We start from the raw sequence: 15,960 nt of genomic DNA, 5'->3' as shown, positions 1-15,960 counted from the left end.
TTTCTGGGTATCTCCGACTCAGTTCTTTTTTTTTTTTCTTTCTTTCGTCCTTTCTCAGAGTATTTTCCTCACAATCAAACACACTTTTCGTTCATTCCAACAGTCGTAGCAGCGTCTTCCTTTAAGTTTGTGGGAGTGAGCGAAAAACCATGAGCCAAGCAGCAGCAGCAGCAGCAGCAGCAGCAGCAGCGCCCGAGCCGAGCGACTTGGTGCAGCTCGATCAGACCGTGCTTGGAAGTTCGGACGGCGCTTCCGTCATTGCCACTGCGCTCCAGCGCCGCTTTGCCGCTCAGCAGTACTCGGTAAGCGAAACAAGCGCGCGCATGCTCCTTGCAACCCACAACGCGCGTTGGGGACGGGGAGGGGGGCGTGGATCCGCAAAACGAGCGAGGGTGTGGGATCATGAGGTTTAGAAAGAGTGACGCTCTGAAGCAACAAAATGATACCCTCGGTGCTCTCTCCCAGTGATTCTTAAAGCGTTTTAAGCGATTGTTTATTTTTTCGTTCATTCCTCCATTCTCTCGCTCTCTCGCTCACCATCGCCGGTCTTCCAAACCCGCGCCATCGAAGCAGACACACAACCGAACATGCACGCATTCGTGCGTCATGTCATCATCAGTAGCAGCAGCAGTTGAGTGAGTGAGTGAGTGAGCAAGCATTGAGCAATGCGATAAGGCAATATTATTTTATTTTGTTTTATTTTATATTATTTTTTTAAAATTGTGTGTTTTGATGTTGAATCGTGGAATCATCCGACAATGGAAGCGAAGGGAAAGAACAACAACGAAGAGAAGATCGAAAAAGCAACCTGGCGCGGAGATGAACGAGCAGAGGCGGAAAGTGGAAAAGCGGAAAAAGTTTGCTCGCGCGATACACAAAATACATGTCACACGAGGCACAATGCACAACGTGGGCGGCGATCAGGCAATGAGATGAGCAAAACAAGCAAATTGAAAGAATTGCGGAAGGGGGGGGGGGAAGGGAGGATGGCAGGGATGGCAGGGATGGCAGGGTGTGTCGGCAACACATCTCAGACAACTGTCATATCACACCCTCACAAAAAGTGCGCGTGCATCCGATTAAAAAAAACACTCACCTTCTTCTTGTTTCCCTTCCCCCTTTGTTTATTGCTATTGCAGACTTGGGCTGCCGAGTCACTGGTCGTGGTCAACCCGTTCTCGGATGCGACTGGGTACACGAACGCTGCGATCGCAGTCGGCCGAAACAAACCTCTATCAAAGCGAGCAATCGCACTGCAGCAAGGCGGATTGTGCCGCTCGGGCGGGAAGCCATCGGTCGCTGCGGCTGCAGAACAGGCATTGCGCTCTGCCCTCCAGTCGGGCGAATCTGGCTTGGTTGTGATGCGCGGCCAGGCTGGCTCTGGCAAGTCACGCGCGGCCGAGGCAGTCATCAGCCACCTTATTCGCCGCTGTGCCACGCCTCGCATCGACTATGCCAAGCGCATGGAGCAAGTGGAGATTGTGTTCGCCGCCTTTTGCAATGCGCGCACGCCCAACAACCCCGATTCGACCCGCGTGGCCCGATTCACCGACATTTCCTTCACCAATCGCACCCACTCACAGGCCGGCGCTTCGGTGCACATCTATCTCCTCGATACATGGCGGGTCGCGGACACGTTCGCCTTCCGCGAGCACAACTTTCACATTTTTTACTACATGGTGGTTGGCATGGGCGCCAAGCTGCCTGGGCGTGCGCTTGCATCCCACATTTCCACCTTCCGCTACTTGCACCAGGATGCGCACACGCAGAACTCCCTCGACGTGGCGGCCTTCCGCTTTCGCGAACTCACCTCCGCCTTGGAAGCCCTGGGCATCCCTGCGAGCGAGCAGGACGAGGTCTTTGCCGTGCTCGCGGCCATCCTCTACCTGGGCGAGCTCAAGTTTGTGCCATCCGAAGCGGCCGGGACGGGTAGCGCGTCCTCCATTGCTCTTGCACGCATCGACAACGAGGCCGGCACGGTGCCTTCCTCGCTGATTGCTTCCTTGCTTCACATCCAGCGCCAGCGACTGGACGACATTCTGCTCTTTGCGCCAGCCTCGAGTGCTGCACCGTCTGCAGCCGGCGCGGCGATGGCAGCCCGCTCTGCTGCCAACAGCTTGCGCCCCATGACTGTTGAGCAGTGCAGTGCAAACCGCGATGGTATTGCCCGATCGCTCTACGAGCGACTCGTCGCGTGGATTTTGTACCGCGTCAACGCCACCATTGCCCCTCGTCCACAGCGCCCCGATGATCGCGAGAAGGTCTTGTCTGTTGGCGTGTTTGACATGTTTGGGTTTGCCGCGCCAAACATGTGTCGTTTCCAACACCTCAGCGTGAACATGGCCAACGAAACGCTCCGTCACCTCTTTGTCGAGACTGCGTTTGGCATGGAGCAGGCTGACATTCAAGCCCTCAATTGGGAGCCGCTTCACATCAACTTTATTCCAAACGAGCAGTGCGTTGCCTTCTTCCTTGGGCGTCCCAGTGGTTTGCTGGCCATGATTGATCACGCGTCCTTGGCGACCAGCACGACTTCAGCCGGCTTTGTGAGTGACTTGGACCGCGCTTCAGGAACGCACGCGTGCTACGTCAAAAAGGCTGGCGTCAAGCCTTGCTTTGGCATTGTCCACTATGTGGGCACGGTCTTTTACGATGCTGCAAGCTGCATTATTGTCAACCGCGACTACTCGCTGCCCCAATTCCTCAACCTTCTCCACGATAGTGACAGCTCCACCGTGCAGCAGCTCGGGCGCATTGCCGTTGCCAGCTCTGGCTCGCTCAAGATGAATGTTCGCGGTCACGAAGCCGCCGCTTTGAACAATGTCGGGCGCTATCGTGTATGTACAATTGAAGTCGATCCTGGTTGGTTGGTGTTGGGACAACTTGGGTAAGGGAAGGATGGGATACTCACCTGCGGGTTGTTTGTTTATTTTTTGTTTTCGCTGGGCGTAGGCATCTCTGCGACAGCTGATCAACCGCGCAAGCTCGCAAAGCGTGAGCTTTGTGCATTGCATCGGCGCCAACGCATCTGGCACTCACGCACAGTTTGACACCTCGTTCGTCCAAGGCCAAGTCATGGCCATGTCGCTCCTCGAGCTGACTTGGTCGCGCAAGTTTGGCTATCCTGGCCGCTACCAGCACGACCGCTTTCTTGCACGCTTTGGCATCCTGAACCGCCAGCCGGTTAACCAGTCAGTCGTCCCCATTGACGCCTGCCGCGCTCTTGTTCAGCGCTTCGGTCTTTCGACTGCTCACGTGGCCCAGGATATGGTATGTGATGGCAGCCGAGCCAGTGCATGCGACCTTGCTGTTGGGAGTCGCTTGTTGCTCATTGTTTCTTTGGTAATGATCACAACGCCCTTTCTTTTTCTTGTTGGGTGGTGTTTGTTAGGTTCTTCTCAAGCTTGCTGACATGGACAAGCTGGAAGCTGCCTGGGTGCGCCTCAACAAGGCCGCGTTGCTCTTCCAGCGAGGTATGTGTCGAATCATGTGGCGAAAGGAATCTTGCTGTTATTTTTTGTTTTGGGTACTTTTGTCGTGTTCTGACCCGCGGCCTCTCATAACTCTCCCCCTCCACCCAACCACAAAACCCACTTCTAGTGCTACGACGACCGATATTCCGCCGCAACCTGAATATCGCGCGTGCAACGAAGCGAAACGCGGAAACTGACTCGTTTGTTACATCGAAAGGCCCGTCCCGACCCAAGCCGCAGCTGGCGGACGGTGTTGTCGATAAGCCCGACGCGTTGTCGATCGAAGATCTCGGCCTTCGTGACTACGAAGAGATTGAATCAGATGCGTCAGACGACGAGTACGAAGAGCAAGCTGCTGCCGACGAGGCAGAGCTCGTCAAACTCGGGCTGGACCCCATCTCCTCGGCTCCGCGTCCAAAACGCACCTGGTCGACGAGCAAGACGGGCTCTTCTGAGACGCTCAACACCCGGACCCAGAGAAACATTCGGGCCCTGATTACCGGTCTGCAAGTGGAGGCCCCAGTGGCGCATCGGCCGCCCGTGCCGCTGAGACGGCCAGGCAGTAACAAACCCGAAACGGCACCCCCGCTGCCCCCGCGTAATGCGTCGACGTCCGGACCTGGCTCCGCGGATAGCATTACGGGCGAATTGAATGCCCCCAACGTGTACGAGGGGTCGCCTCACGCAACACCTCATGCACCCGTTTTGCATCGCGTCAGCCCACCCAGTGTCGCCCCGCGCGGCCCGTCTCCTCCTACTCCAACGTCTCTGTCCAGCAATGCTCCCAACAAGGCGGCCGACACCGGCTTTGGCGACGGTGCGAGTCGTGCCAGCTTCCGCCGTCAGCCCAGCATCCCGCCTGCCACCCATTCCCGGCCAGAATCGCCCAGCCTCGCGGCCACTGCTGCAGGCGGCTCGATCGGTGCAACTGCCGTCACCCTCAATACGCCTGTCGGTCTGGTTGAATTCCCGACGGGTTATCACGGGAGCATTTCTGGCAGTCAAGCCGAAGCGCTCCTGGCAAACCAGCCCGTGGGCACCTACGTGCTGCGTGATTCTTCCAGTGGGAACAACTGGTCCATCTCGCTCAAGGCCACGTCCCGCGTCAAGCAGTTCCACGTTGTGTGCGCGTCTCCCGGCCAGTTTTCCTTGAAGGGATTCTCGGTCTTCTACCCAACCATCGGCCTGCTCTTGGAGCAACTTGCCCGCGTTCCCTTCACGGAAGACGGCGAGCTTCTTGGGCGGCCGCTGCCTGGGCCTCACGACAACCGTGCTGGGAACACCGTGCCGCCTCCCCGCTCTGTGCCCGAGTTTGCGCACGAGGCCCCCAGGTCCCGACCTGGCTCTGCTACCGGTAGCACCCCACCTCCGATTCTCACTTCTCGTCGCCCAGTGTCCAGCGTAATGGCGCAGCCCTCGGCGAATGCGACCCAGATTTCTGCGCTGCAGCAGCAGTTACAGGCGATTGACGACCGAGAGCGCTCGGCCATGCAGGCGAAAATTCGTGGCCAGCTTTCTGTTGCGGAAATGGGCGTTCAACTCGCAGAGTTTGCAAAGCAACGCCAACAGCTGAAGATGACCATTTTGGAGTTGGAGGCATCCGGTTCTCGTTGATCGTGTTGTAGTCCGTGTTAGTCCGTGTTAGTCTGTGTAAAGGGGAGTCTGTTTGTTGGAGTCCTCCAGCGCTCGTCAATCGGAGTTGTCTGTGTTAGTCTTTCCAAAATGAAATGCCTGTTTTTTTTTATTGCATCGAATAGAGCAAGTAACTCGCCTATTCTTTCTTCAAAACATGACACCTGCAAACAAAAAGTCAAGCCCAATCCATCTCTACTCGCGGGCAGACTTGCACTCCTCCTGGAAATTGAGGGGGAAGTTCTGGGCAACCACCTCGGCAAACTTGTCGAGCGGGCAAAACTCGCCGGCCTTGTCGCGCGCGGCTCCTGCGCACCCGGGCATGGCGAAAGGACGGTTGTTGTAGAGCACGCGCACAACATGCTTGCGCGCTTGCGTTCGCTCTTGGAAGAGCTCGAACGCAATGTTGCTGGCAAATCCAGGCCACTCCTTCAAATCGTAGCCAAGAGCAATCAAAGTCGGGGCAAGAGTCGTGTCGTGTCCAGAGAATGCCATAAACTTGAGGGGGCTGGGTCCTGTCGTCTTGGGAGACACCGATGCGGACGCATCACGCTCAACTGCAACCGTCGAAAACTCGGCGAGAGCTTGTGTTTGCTGCTGCAGTGCCACGCTGTCGGTGGGTGCAGCAATGTGAAGCATGTCCGCCAAGACTTCTTGCATGAAGCGACCGATCGCCAGGCGGCGATAAGGCAGGGCTCGCTTGAGGTCGGCAAACCACCACTGGACGCAAAGCAGCTCAATTTCCTTGATCATGTCGCGCGTGACACCAGTCGGCAGCGGTAATCCGTGCGCCTCTCGCGCCACCAGCTCGTCGTAGATGCCATGCAGGGAGGATGACAGTTGAGCAGGGTCAATCCCCATGGCAGTCGCCGTGCGGACGCGCACTTGCTCCATTTGCTTTGCAAGCTCGGTCATTGGCGGGGCCGCTTGCATCTCCTTTTTCATCTCGCCAAGACGCCTGCACGCCGAGTAGTTTGGGTACATGGTTTCGACCTTCTCGTGGAGCGTGTGAATGTCGACGACGACGGGAGATGCGCTGGCTGCGGTTGGGACGCGCGTGCTTGGCGGGTACAAGCCCAGCATCAGGTTTTGCACAGACTCGATGGCGCGTCGAATGGTGGTTGACCGCACATAAATGTCATTGACATTGCATTGCGGGCTGAGGAACTGGAGGCGGTCGACGTACAGGTGACGCAGGTTTTGGCCAAGGTCGACCAGCTGCTGGCGGCCGTGCGCTGTCAGCTGACCCCAGTAGCACGTGCCAATCAGCGGCTGGCGACCAGGCACATGCAGCAGGCGGTAAAAGGCAGCAGGGCTGTGTTCCATCGTCGTGGGATCGGGCTGGGTGATTGCGTCCACGGTCGCCATATCCGGCGTGCACGTCCACGTCGCCGGATGGTACTTGTCCAGCCTTGCGCTGACCGCCGTGCGAGCGCCATGGCGATGCACCACCTGCACCAGCTTGAGCTCCAAGTCGGCGGGGTATCGACGGGCAATCTCTGCGTCCGAGATTTCTTCGACTGTCAAAGCAGGCAGTGTGAGTGACATGGTTGCAAAACAAAAAACCCAGACCGACAAACGAGCGAGATCCGACAAGTGCGAAATGAGGTGAGGTGTGAGTGTGAAACGCGAGTAGCAAAAAAGTTCGAGCTCCAGATGAGTATGGAAACAAGCACAAGTCCCAGAGGAGGACTGCTGGATCCCAATCCAATCGGACCGAGGTGTTGATGATTGATCTTTTTTTGCTTTCATACTGCATCACGCGTTGCATGGTATGAGTGTGCTCCATCGTCCGAAGCAAAGCGCGCGCGTTGATCATCCACGTCAATCCAATCCAAGGTGATTCGACCAGTAGTTCTTGTCCATGCGTTTCGTTTTTATGTAGAACGATGATGATGATAATGATGATGATGCGAATCATCCAAACTCCGAGAGTCTGTTCGCTGATCACACCCGTCATACGTGTCATCACTGCAGCAGTGCATTGTACAGTATACGTGTCATAGACTTGCATCGGGTTGGGGGGGATCTGCGCCCAACCACCGCCGCGCTCTCGGCCCAATCCCAGCCAAATCCCACAATAATGCCATCAGTAATCCCCAAGCAACACGCCCCCACGAGCACGTTTACATGTTGGGATGGACGGCGGCTTCTCGCTGGCCATGACTTGATGAAGAAGCCGCGTGGACGGACTGCCGCGTTCAGCAGCAGCAGCGGAGGTCCAGCAGCGTGGATCGGTGGTGCCAGAGCAGTCCTTTGATGAGCTGCTGCTGCTGCTGCTGTTGCTGTTGCTCGGGTTGAATGCGGCGACAGTGGCAGTGGCAGCAGCGGCAGCGGTGATGGCAGCAACGCGCAACCTAACATCACACACACACACACAAAGAAGGACATTGTATGATTGTCAGAATATTCTCAGAATCATAGAATCATAGGTGAGTTGTGCAATGGAGGCAGCACTAATAACAAGCGATCGCTGTTGAGCTGTTGTTTACATTTTCAGAGTTTTTGACAAGTATTCTGAGACTTGAGACTGAGCTGTCAAAATAAAACAGTCAAAACCGAATGAACATCACTCAATGGACAGTTCTACTTGATCTCTGTTTTTCTGTGAACAGTTGTTGAAGAATGACTCACTAAACTCGACAATCGTTCCTTCTTCTTCTTGCTTTTTTCCTTTCACTTTCATCCGTTTAGTTAGCAAAACTCGTATTCGTTTTTGTTTTTCTAATTCCTTTATTTCAGTCCTTCTTCTTTCTTTTCCTTGGTTTTCCCAGCTACTTCTTCTTCTTCTTCTTCTTCGCTTTTATCACTTTTCGTCCCCTTCTTCTTTTTTCTACTAACAACCATCATGTCTGGGACTGGTCCTCCACCGACCTCGACCTCGACCTCGACCTCGACCTCGACCTCGACTATCACTGCGTCGTCGTCCGCTGTTCCGCCAATCGCCCGCTCTCCGTCCGCGCCATCCAACTCGGCCGCCACTCCGTCCTCATCATCATCATCATCATCAACTTCATCATCCTCATCCTCAGCTTCAGCTTCAGCGACGTCGCCGTACAGCAATGCAGCTCGCTTCTCGACGGGATCTTCGCCTGCGCTGATTCCCGCGTCCTCCTCCCACCACGCCGCCGCCACGAGTACCACTACTCCTGCATCTGCTGCATCTACTGCTGTTGCTGCTGCTGCTTCCTCAGGGGCGGCGGGCTCCCGGCTCAATCCCAGCGCCTCGTCACCCGCGCCCGCTCAGTCGACCACTCCGTCCGCAGCGCCGTCGCCGTCCGCGTCAGGCGCATCAGTGGTGGCAGCTTCGTCGTCGTCGTCGTCGTCGTCGTCGTTGACAGGTGCCACTGCCGCGCACAATGGTGACCGGTCGGGCAGGTCGCCGGGCAATCCCTCGTCATCCAATTCGAGTGCGAATGCTAATTCTCAGAATCATGGCAATGCGAATCTGGCTCAGACGACCAACGCAAGCTCAGGCTCAGGCTCAGGCTCACATTCAACCTCAACCTCAACCTCAACCTCGGGAAGCCTCCGACCAGACTCGCCCCAAGGCCGCGCAAGAGCAAGCTCGGGCTCGGCCAACATTGGATTTGCCACGTCCGGGAGTCGAGCAACAACCACGGCGGCACCTGGAGTGCAAGGCGGAGTAGTGCCGTCATCGGCCGTCCTGTCGGGACCCGGGTCTGTCACTGCAGGCTCACGACCCTTCTCTGTAGCGCTGTCGGGATCGCCGCCCGTCGCGGCAAGTGTTGCCTTCCGTCGACGAAGCATTGGCAGCCAAGCAAATGAGATTCCTGGTCGGCGTAAGTCTGTCCATGTTGTTTCGTGTGCATTGAGTTTTCGAGTGTCGGACGATGCTCTTTCAACGTATGTTATGTGGCTAAAAACTCACGCTTCTGTTCTACTTGCTCCTCCACCGATTCATCCTCATCCTACAACTCAGCCTCGTTGGACTCAATGTCATCTCCTGATGCATCCAACTTTTGGGACGATGGGGACTCCCAGTGGATGCAGGAAATGTCGGAAAAGACCCGCCGAAGACTGCTGGACAATGGCTCACCGGGCGTCGCTGGCGGTCGAGAAACCCTTTCTGTGCGCTTTGCAGACATTCTAGCGGAGCCTCGTCGCTCCGAGCTGATGGTACGTGACATACTTGCTCTTTGAAAGAACCACTTTTGTTTTTTGGTTTTGGTTTTGGTTTTTAACGTCTCTCTGCTCGTTCACTTGCACACAGAACAACAAAAAATACCTCGAGGTCCTGGCCAAGATTGACTCGATCAAAAAGAAGATTGAAAACGAAGTCAAGGTGCGCGAAGGCTTTGACAAGCTGGAGGAAGCATACAACCGGAATCCAGCATTGGTCGATGAGAAATTCCAATCCAAGTTTGAACGCAAGTTTGTTAAATCCGACACGCGCATGCGAGAGCTTGAACGTAAGCTGGCCAAGTATCAAGCCATCCACACGGTACGATTTGGTTGTTTGTTTTTTCCCTATTTATTGGGTCGTTGGCGTACGCTTTCCCTGACCGGATCTCCGCTCCTTCCCATCACCCTCCCTTTCCCCCTCCCCCACCAAACAGGCAATAGAAAACGGCGAATATAGCGATGACGATAACAGCTTTGACTCGTTCAAGGGAGCAGCCTCGGAAATTGTCACCTCGTTGCAAAAATCGACGGGAAATCTCATTCGCAATCCCGTCCGATACATCAAGGGCAAAACCAAGACCTTTGGCGAGCGCCTTGGCCACATTGGTGGTGACAGAGCTCAAGACGGCCGAGAGCGCCGCAAATCCATTGACGATCTTTCGCAATTGCAAGATCCCGACTCTCCGTCACCAGGCGATGGCCCTTCGACTGGCATCAACAACACCATTTCACCCACCCTTGCCGTTGCCTCGCCCGACAACAGCAGCGCTGTCTCCCCGACGGTCACCGACAGCCATTCCCCAGCACAACAATCGACAACCTCCAGTGCGGCTGCGTCCTCCAGTCTTGACTCTGGCACTTTCACGGCAAAAAAGCAATTCAGCAATGCTGCTGATCAAGCCGGTATGGCCATTCGTTTGCTTGAGGTTTGGGAGTGGGCGGGGTTGGGTTGTTTTCACTCACCACGCTGCTTTACTCTCCTGTTCGATGCGATGGCGACTCCTCTAGACTCGAGCCCGAGTGATGCCGAAAGTGTCGTGCTTACTCGCCACTTTGACTCTGACCGCACTCCCGAGGACTTGACCGACTCTGAGGACGAAGATGGCCCTGGCATTCGGTACGTTTGTTCGTTCGTTGCGTCTGACTTACCATGAGCATTTGAACGAGCGCTCACGCACATGCAATCATCCACAGGGAGCTGGCCAAAGCCATGCAAAAAGATCGTCGCTCTGCCCATCAACACCAACTCATCATTCAGCAGCTGAAGGAATCGCTGGTTCGAGTCGAGGTACAATTTCTTGTCGATAGTCGAAAAATGGGGGGTGCTGGAGGTTGCTTACTCATCTGGCTGAAATTCGAAATGCTTGTAGGCCTCGCTGGCTGATGAACGAAAGTCGCGCCGTCAGTTGGAGCAAGAAATGGCCGATGACAAGCAGGCAATGCTGGTACGCAGTGCATTCTTGCGCCCAAAAATAGTGTTTTCTGCTTGCGAACTTTATTCTCCCTCATCTATTTCTTGTAGCAATTTGCACACGACACGCAGGAATCATTCAGCGAACTCAAGGAATCTATCGCATCACTCCAGCGCGAAATGGACTACCGATACCAGCTCACTTTGCAGCAGACAGAGGAAGCTCGGGATATCATTGGTCAATTCCACGATCGGGTAGGCGCCATTTTCGTTTGGTGTGGTTGTTAGATTGACATTTTTTTTTTGAAAAGCACACTAACCTGCGGTGCTTCATCTCAACCGTTGCTGCACGCCTCCAGATTGGCGTGGTCGAACACAGCGTCAACACATCCCGTCGAAGCGAAACCATCAACTTTATTGGCCAAAAATTGAGCTATGTTCTGGCCGCCGTGGCAGTGGTGGTCGTCTTTATCACCAACATTGTCTTGCTGATCCGCAACAAGTTCTTTGCGCCCGTGCCCTTGCTACCAGCGCCCAGCCTCACAGCTCAAGTCGACGATTTCTCGTCCTCGTGGTCTGACACATTCACAGAGCCTGTGCCTCCAACACCCTCGATGCTCGACTCGCCCGAATTCTCAACACCGGCAATGTCCCCCACTACAACGCCTCGCTCGGCTTCGCCCAACTCCACCCCGACGACTGTGGTTCCTCCGCGATCCCCAAAGCGTCCCTCTCGTGGATCCGAAAGCTTGGCCAAAATGGCGTCCGTGAACGCGGCGCTCGCTGCTCAAGCCGGTAGCGGCCGCCTCCTGGCTCCGACGAACGGTGCAGGCTTTTCTTTTGAAAGCGCGGAACCGAATGACTCTGAGCAGGAGTCGTCGACAGATGGGAAGAAGCACCAGTGATCTATCTCGTGGAGTGGAGTGGAGGCTTCCTGTTTCTAGCCGTTCTCTTGTTTTAATTTTCGATTTGGTTTTTCGTATTGTATTAATTTTATTGGGTATCCACGTTTTTTTCACAACGTTCGCCGTTCGTTTATCGACCAGATAATGCTTTTATCTGCTTTGTAACCAGAGTCATCAGACGGTGACGACCTCACCGTGCTTGAGCACAAAGAATGCATCATCGGCGAGACCGGCGGCTTTGGCAGCATCCGCCATGCGCTTTGGCGGCTCCAAGTAATGCTCGTCCGTCAGAATAAACGTGCCCCAGTGGATGCCAAGCGAGCGGCGGGCGCGCAACTCTTGATGCAACAGCACTGCTTCTTCCGGGTTGATGTGTTGCGGTCGCATAAACCACCTGAAAGATTCGAAAAGAGTAGAGTGTCCCGCAGGTGAGCGCAACAAGAGCACAATGTCGAGCGAAGACAAGGGCGGCGCAACCGACATTGTTCTTTTTACCTTGGGTCATAGGCGCCAATGGCAATCAACGCCAGGTCAAATCCACGCTCACCGCCGTACTTGGCGCCGATTTGGCTGAAGGCTTCGCAGTATCCCGTGTCACCACTGTCGCAAATTAATTTGAAGGTGAGACGGATTGGAGCCTGAACACAAGCTGTTGTTCCATCTGCAACCCCGTTGTTTACCTGAAAAAGATGCGCTGGGTAGCGCCGAGCATGGCCCAGCCTCCCCACAGAGCCTTGTTCATGTCTGTGGCGCCTCGGCGGCACCAATGCTGGACTGGCGTGCAGGCAAACTTGACCTTGTCGTTGAATTGGTGTTCCTGCCACCAACCTAGTTCGACCACCTTGTCCTGCACACATCAAGCGTTGTTGTTGGTGGTGTTGTTGTTGTTGGAGCAAGACAAAACTTGTGAGACCACTCATACACCTAACTTTGAGCGTTGGAAAAAGAGCCAAACGAGCAAAACGTACCGCGGGGATGCCGCACGAGTGAAACCACGCAGCGTTGCCAAGCGGGACATAGAACGTCGGAGCAAAGTTGCGGTGCAGCTGCATGATGGAAGCGTGATCGAGGTGATCATAGTGGTTGTGACTAATCAGCACGACGTCCACCTTGGGCAGCTCGGCAATGGCGCATGGCGGCTCGCGGATGCGCTTGGGTCCCGTAAACCTTGTCGGACCGCACCTGTGCGAGAAGACCGGGTCGGTGATGACAGTGACGCCGTCGAATTGAACGAGCACGGACGCGTGTCCGACCCACATGACCTGCGTCGCGTCTGCCTGCGGAACTTTGGCCAGCGCGGCAAAGTCCGGGCGGAGGATTGGCAGCGTGCGGTCGAGCTCGGCTGCGGTCTTGGGCACGCTCGGCGAGGAGCGCTTGCCACCGAGCATCCACTTGAAGACGTCGGTGAATCCGCGCTGGGCCCATGTCGAGAACGGGTTGTCAAAGCGGCCGTCGGGCAGTCGCACTGGCTGGACGAGCTCGCTGTCGGCAATCGACGTCAGAACCGTCGGCTTTGGGATGAAGTTGTCGTCCCGCGCTGCCGCCGCCGCTGAGCCTTGGACTTGAGCTGCGGATGAAGTGCTTGCCATCGTGTGTGTTGCTCGGCTGGAGTAGTAGGGGTAGCGGTGTCGCCAAGACGGGAAATGCGGCGCGTTGTTGTTGATTGCTGAGAGTGAAGAAGACTGGCTGCGATGCGACGACGCCTGCGACTGACGAGCGGATGGCAGTGATGAGAGCGATGATGAGAGCGATGATGATGAGGATGATGATGAGAGGGGTCGGTGGGGTGCAGCAGCGGCGGCGAGCAGTGGCGTTGCTGTGGCGCGCAGCAATGGCAGCAGCTGCAATCGAGAGCAGCGAAGCGACAGCTTGAAAGAGGAGAAAACTCAGACAACGAGCGAAAGAAAAAAAAAAAAAGAGAAGTGCGGAAAAAATGATAAAGTTAAAAGTTAAAACATTGACGAGAAACGAAAAACAGGGTGCGGGAAAATTGGGGCAAACAAAAGTTCCGCAGCTGCTTCGAAGGTCAGCGGAGAGGGGAAAGAGGGGGATCGAAAGTGACGCGTGTGCAAGTGGTTGGGAAACGCACATTCGGAGGACGCATGGACATGCACATGTATTGGGTGGTACAGAAAAAAGAACATCAACAACTACTCGCGAACGCCCCAGAAACGAGCACGACCATCCTCGCAGCAGGCGAGAAATCCGGGACGCTCGGGATGCGCAGCAATGTTTCGGATTTGACTGGTAAGACCTGCATGCATGCATGATGTTGTGCCCGTTGAGTATCCAACAAATGACACAAGCTGAAACCCCTGAGCTCCGCGTGATCTCACCTGGAACTGGATTTCCGGGATGCGATCGTACACGCTCGCCAGATCGCGCGTCCCACACAAACATGCCAACGGTCGCTTCATCGTTCGCGTACACAAAGCGTTCGTCGTAACTGAGAGTAACACCAAAAACGTCCATGGAAAGTGAGCTGCAAGCTCGTTCGCATCAGAACCTTTCGGAGCTGAATGAATGCAGTACCTCAAAGCAACGCGAGTCGGCAGCTGAGTGTTGCGGCTGCCCTCGTAGTTTTGCAACACATTCACGGCGGCAACGTCCCATAGCCGAACGGAGCCGTCGCTCCCGCCGCTGACAATATACTTTCCGTTCTTTGAGAAGGCTAATGACGTGACCTGGAGACATTGGAAGAGCACAAGTGAGTGAGTGAGTGAGTGTGTGTGTGTGTGTGTGTGTGTGTGTGTGTGTGTGTGTGTGTGTGTGTGTGTGTGTGTGTGTGTGTGTGAATCACAGCTGAAAACCCAACGTCTTCCAAACCATACCTCAATGTCGGTGCCGTGTGCTTTCGGCAATGTGAGGACACACCGACTGCTAACAGTGTCCCAGACCTTGATGGATCCGTCTCCGCTGCACGTGGCGTACACGTTACACTCGGCCGCATACTGGACCTGTCGTTTGATGGCGGGGCGAAAAGTGTAGAACGAAACATTTAGGTCGATCCATCAACTGGAAATACCCTGGCTCCAGCACCCCCTCTCTCCCCACCATCGCTTACTTTGTGAATGCCGGACAAGTGATGATCTGCCGCATTTGCTGCGACATAGCACTGGAAGGTTTCCAGATCGTACAAGCGCACCGCTTTCTCGTCCGTTCCGACCAGCACAAACTGCCCAGAAGGATGGACAGACAGCGAGCGGATGGCACTTGCGTCTTGAATAAACTTGAACGCGCGCTTGATGCCCAGCTTGTTGCAGTTAAAGAGTTTCACCGTGCCGTCCTGCAAGTTAAACAGGTGCAACAAACCAAAAGCAAACCGTTTGAGTTGCTGCGACCCTCAGCACCAGCAACAACACTTGGAGCTCAAGAGCAAGTCGAAAACAATTGCCGACAAACGCTACCTTGGATCCAGAGAGTAAATACGGCATCGTGGGATGGAAGGCGAGATCCGTCACATCTGCTGCGTGATCGTAAAACGTTCGCTTGGTGCGAGGCTCGTCGTCTTCTTCTCCTTGGCGTTCGCCTGACAGTCGGTTGGCATCCTAACAGAGCACGTTTCGGCATGGCGACAGCAATTGCCATCGCAAGGTGAGCGCCACACCGATAGATACTGCAAGTTCGAGCGCTTGATTTCTCACCAAAAGCTTGATAACGGTGTCCGCAGAGCCTGTTGCGACCAGCGACGCATCCGAGTTGAATGCAGCGACAGTGCACGGGCCTTTGTGTGTTGCGCTGAACGTCACATAGAACTCTGGCATGGCAGGCAAATCCGTTGGCTGCTCGAGCTCGAAATCAAGCAGCTGGCCGCCGCCCATCGACGACTCTGCAGCACCAGCGCCGCCATCGCGATCCGCGGCGAATCCACCATTATTGTTGGCGTCCGACGCGCCTGCAAAGCCAGCCGCTTCAGCCTGTGTGCGTGCCAAACGCGAGAGGACAGTGAGCTCAATCCATTGCGCGCACACACGAGGCTCGACGTCCACACGAGACTCCAGTCAATCAACAACAATGGCATAGCAGAAGAACAAGAAGAAGGAGGAGCGTTACCTTGAGACCAAGTTGGATGAGCGATTCCAGGCGCGAGGATGGCGTCGCAGCGACCGACGGGTGGAGATTGACTGCCTTGGCGAGATTCACAGCCAGCGACTATGAAGGGGGGACCAAAAGTAAGTCAGTATGGAAGTCAGTATGGATTGTCAAGTCTTGACAAAGAAACAACAAGAAAGCTGCGTCAAGTAGGATTCACGAGAGACGAGAGACACGCACGTCAAATCCGTCGAGGCGAAGTTGGCCGACAAGCAATCGGTAGAGCATATTGCGATCCAGCGTCGCAGACATGATCAAGTACTGTATGAGTGGAAAACTAGAGAACTGAACTGAACTGAAT

General features: G+C 55.2%; 5 protein-coding genes across 5 annotated transcripts; 2 read left to right on the top strand and 3 right to left on the bottom strand.

Moving 5' to 3' along the window:
• The first annotated feature begins 48 nt into the window (after positions 1 to 48).
• CAOG_07789 (hypothetical protein) lies at positions 49 to 5,245 on the top strand. The gene is made up of 5 exons (XM_004342813.2): positions 49 to 302; positions 1,140 to 2,837; positions 2,953 to 3,270; positions 3,392 to 3,473; positions 3,601 to 5,245. Exons 1-5 carry the CDS (start codon positions 150 to 152, stop codon positions 5,085 to 5,087), a joined length of 3,738 nt encoding a protein of 1,245 aa, XP_004342862.1. The 5' UTR covers positions 49 to 149; the 3' UTR covers positions 5,088 to 5,245.
• On the bottom strand, positions 5,205 to 7,399 carry CAOG_07788 (hypothetical protein). The gene is made up of 2 exons (XM_004342812.2): positions 7,236 to 7,399; positions 5,205 to 6,625 (listed from the first exon to the last, which is right to left on the bottom strand). Exons 1-2 carry the CDS (start codon positions 7,267 to 7,269, stop codon positions 5,301 to 5,303), a joined length of 1,359 nt encoding a protein of 452 aa, XP_004342861.2. The 5' UTR covers positions 7,270 to 7,399; the 3' UTR covers positions 5,205 to 5,300.
• A 461-nt stretch (positions 7,400 to 7,860) lies between these two features.
• CAOG_07787 (hypothetical protein) lies at positions 7,861 to 11,672 on the top strand. Its single transcript, XM_004342811.2, has 9 exons — positions 7,861 to 8,908; positions 9,049 to 9,245; positions 9,340 to 9,570; positions 9,686 to 10,154; positions 10,260 to 10,368; positions 10,446 to 10,539; positions 10,622 to 10,696; positions 10,774 to 10,917; positions 11,022 to 11,672. The coding sequence occupies exons 1-9, from the start codon at positions 7,954 to 7,956 to the stop codon at positions 11,565 to 11,567; spliced, it is 2,820 nt and encodes a 939-aa protein (XP_004342860.1). The 5' UTR covers positions 7,861 to 7,953; the 3' UTR covers positions 11,568 to 11,672.
• On the bottom strand, positions 11,631 to 13,484 carry CAOG_07786 (N-acyl-phosphatidylethanolamine-hydrolyzing phospholipase D). The gene is made up of 4 exons (XM_004342810.2): positions 12,536 to 13,484; positions 12,248 to 12,414; positions 12,063 to 12,167; positions 11,631 to 11,961 (listed from the first exon to the last, which is right to left on the bottom strand). The coding sequence occupies exons 1-4, from the start codon at positions 13,154 to 13,156 to the stop codon at positions 11,742 to 11,744; spliced, it is 1,113 nt and encodes a 370-aa protein (XP_004342859.2). The 5' UTR covers positions 13,157 to 13,484; the 3' UTR covers positions 11,631 to 11,741.
• A 233-nt stretch (positions 13,485 to 13,717) lies between these two features.
• CAOG_07785 (cleavage stimulation factor) lies at positions 13,718 to 15,911 on the bottom strand (the record flags this gene model as incomplete). The annotated part of the gene is made up of 9 exons (XM_004342809.1): positions 13,718 to 13,821; positions 13,904 to 14,013; positions 14,100 to 14,251; positions 14,399 to 14,524; positions 14,632 to 14,853; positions 14,975 to 15,115; positions 15,212 to 15,562; positions 15,621 to 15,719; positions 15,840 to 15,911. 9 exons carry the CDS (start codon positions 15,909 to 15,911, stop codon positions 13,718 to 13,720), a joined length of 1,377 nt encoding a protein of 458 aa, XP_004342858.1.
• Positions 15,912 to 15,960: the final 49 nt, after the last annotated feature.

The sequence above is a fragment of the Capsaspora owczarzaki genome (assembly GCF_000151315.2).
Source record: "Capsaspora owczarzaki ATCC 30864 unplaced genomic scaffold supercont2.16, whole genome shotgun sequence".
NCBI classification, from domain to species: domain Eukaryota; class Filasterea; order Ministeriida; family Capsasporidae; genus Capsaspora; species Capsaspora owczarzaki.
The sequence above is the reverse complement of the archived record's forward strand: the minus strand, read 5'-3'. Positions and strand labels throughout refer to the sequence as shown.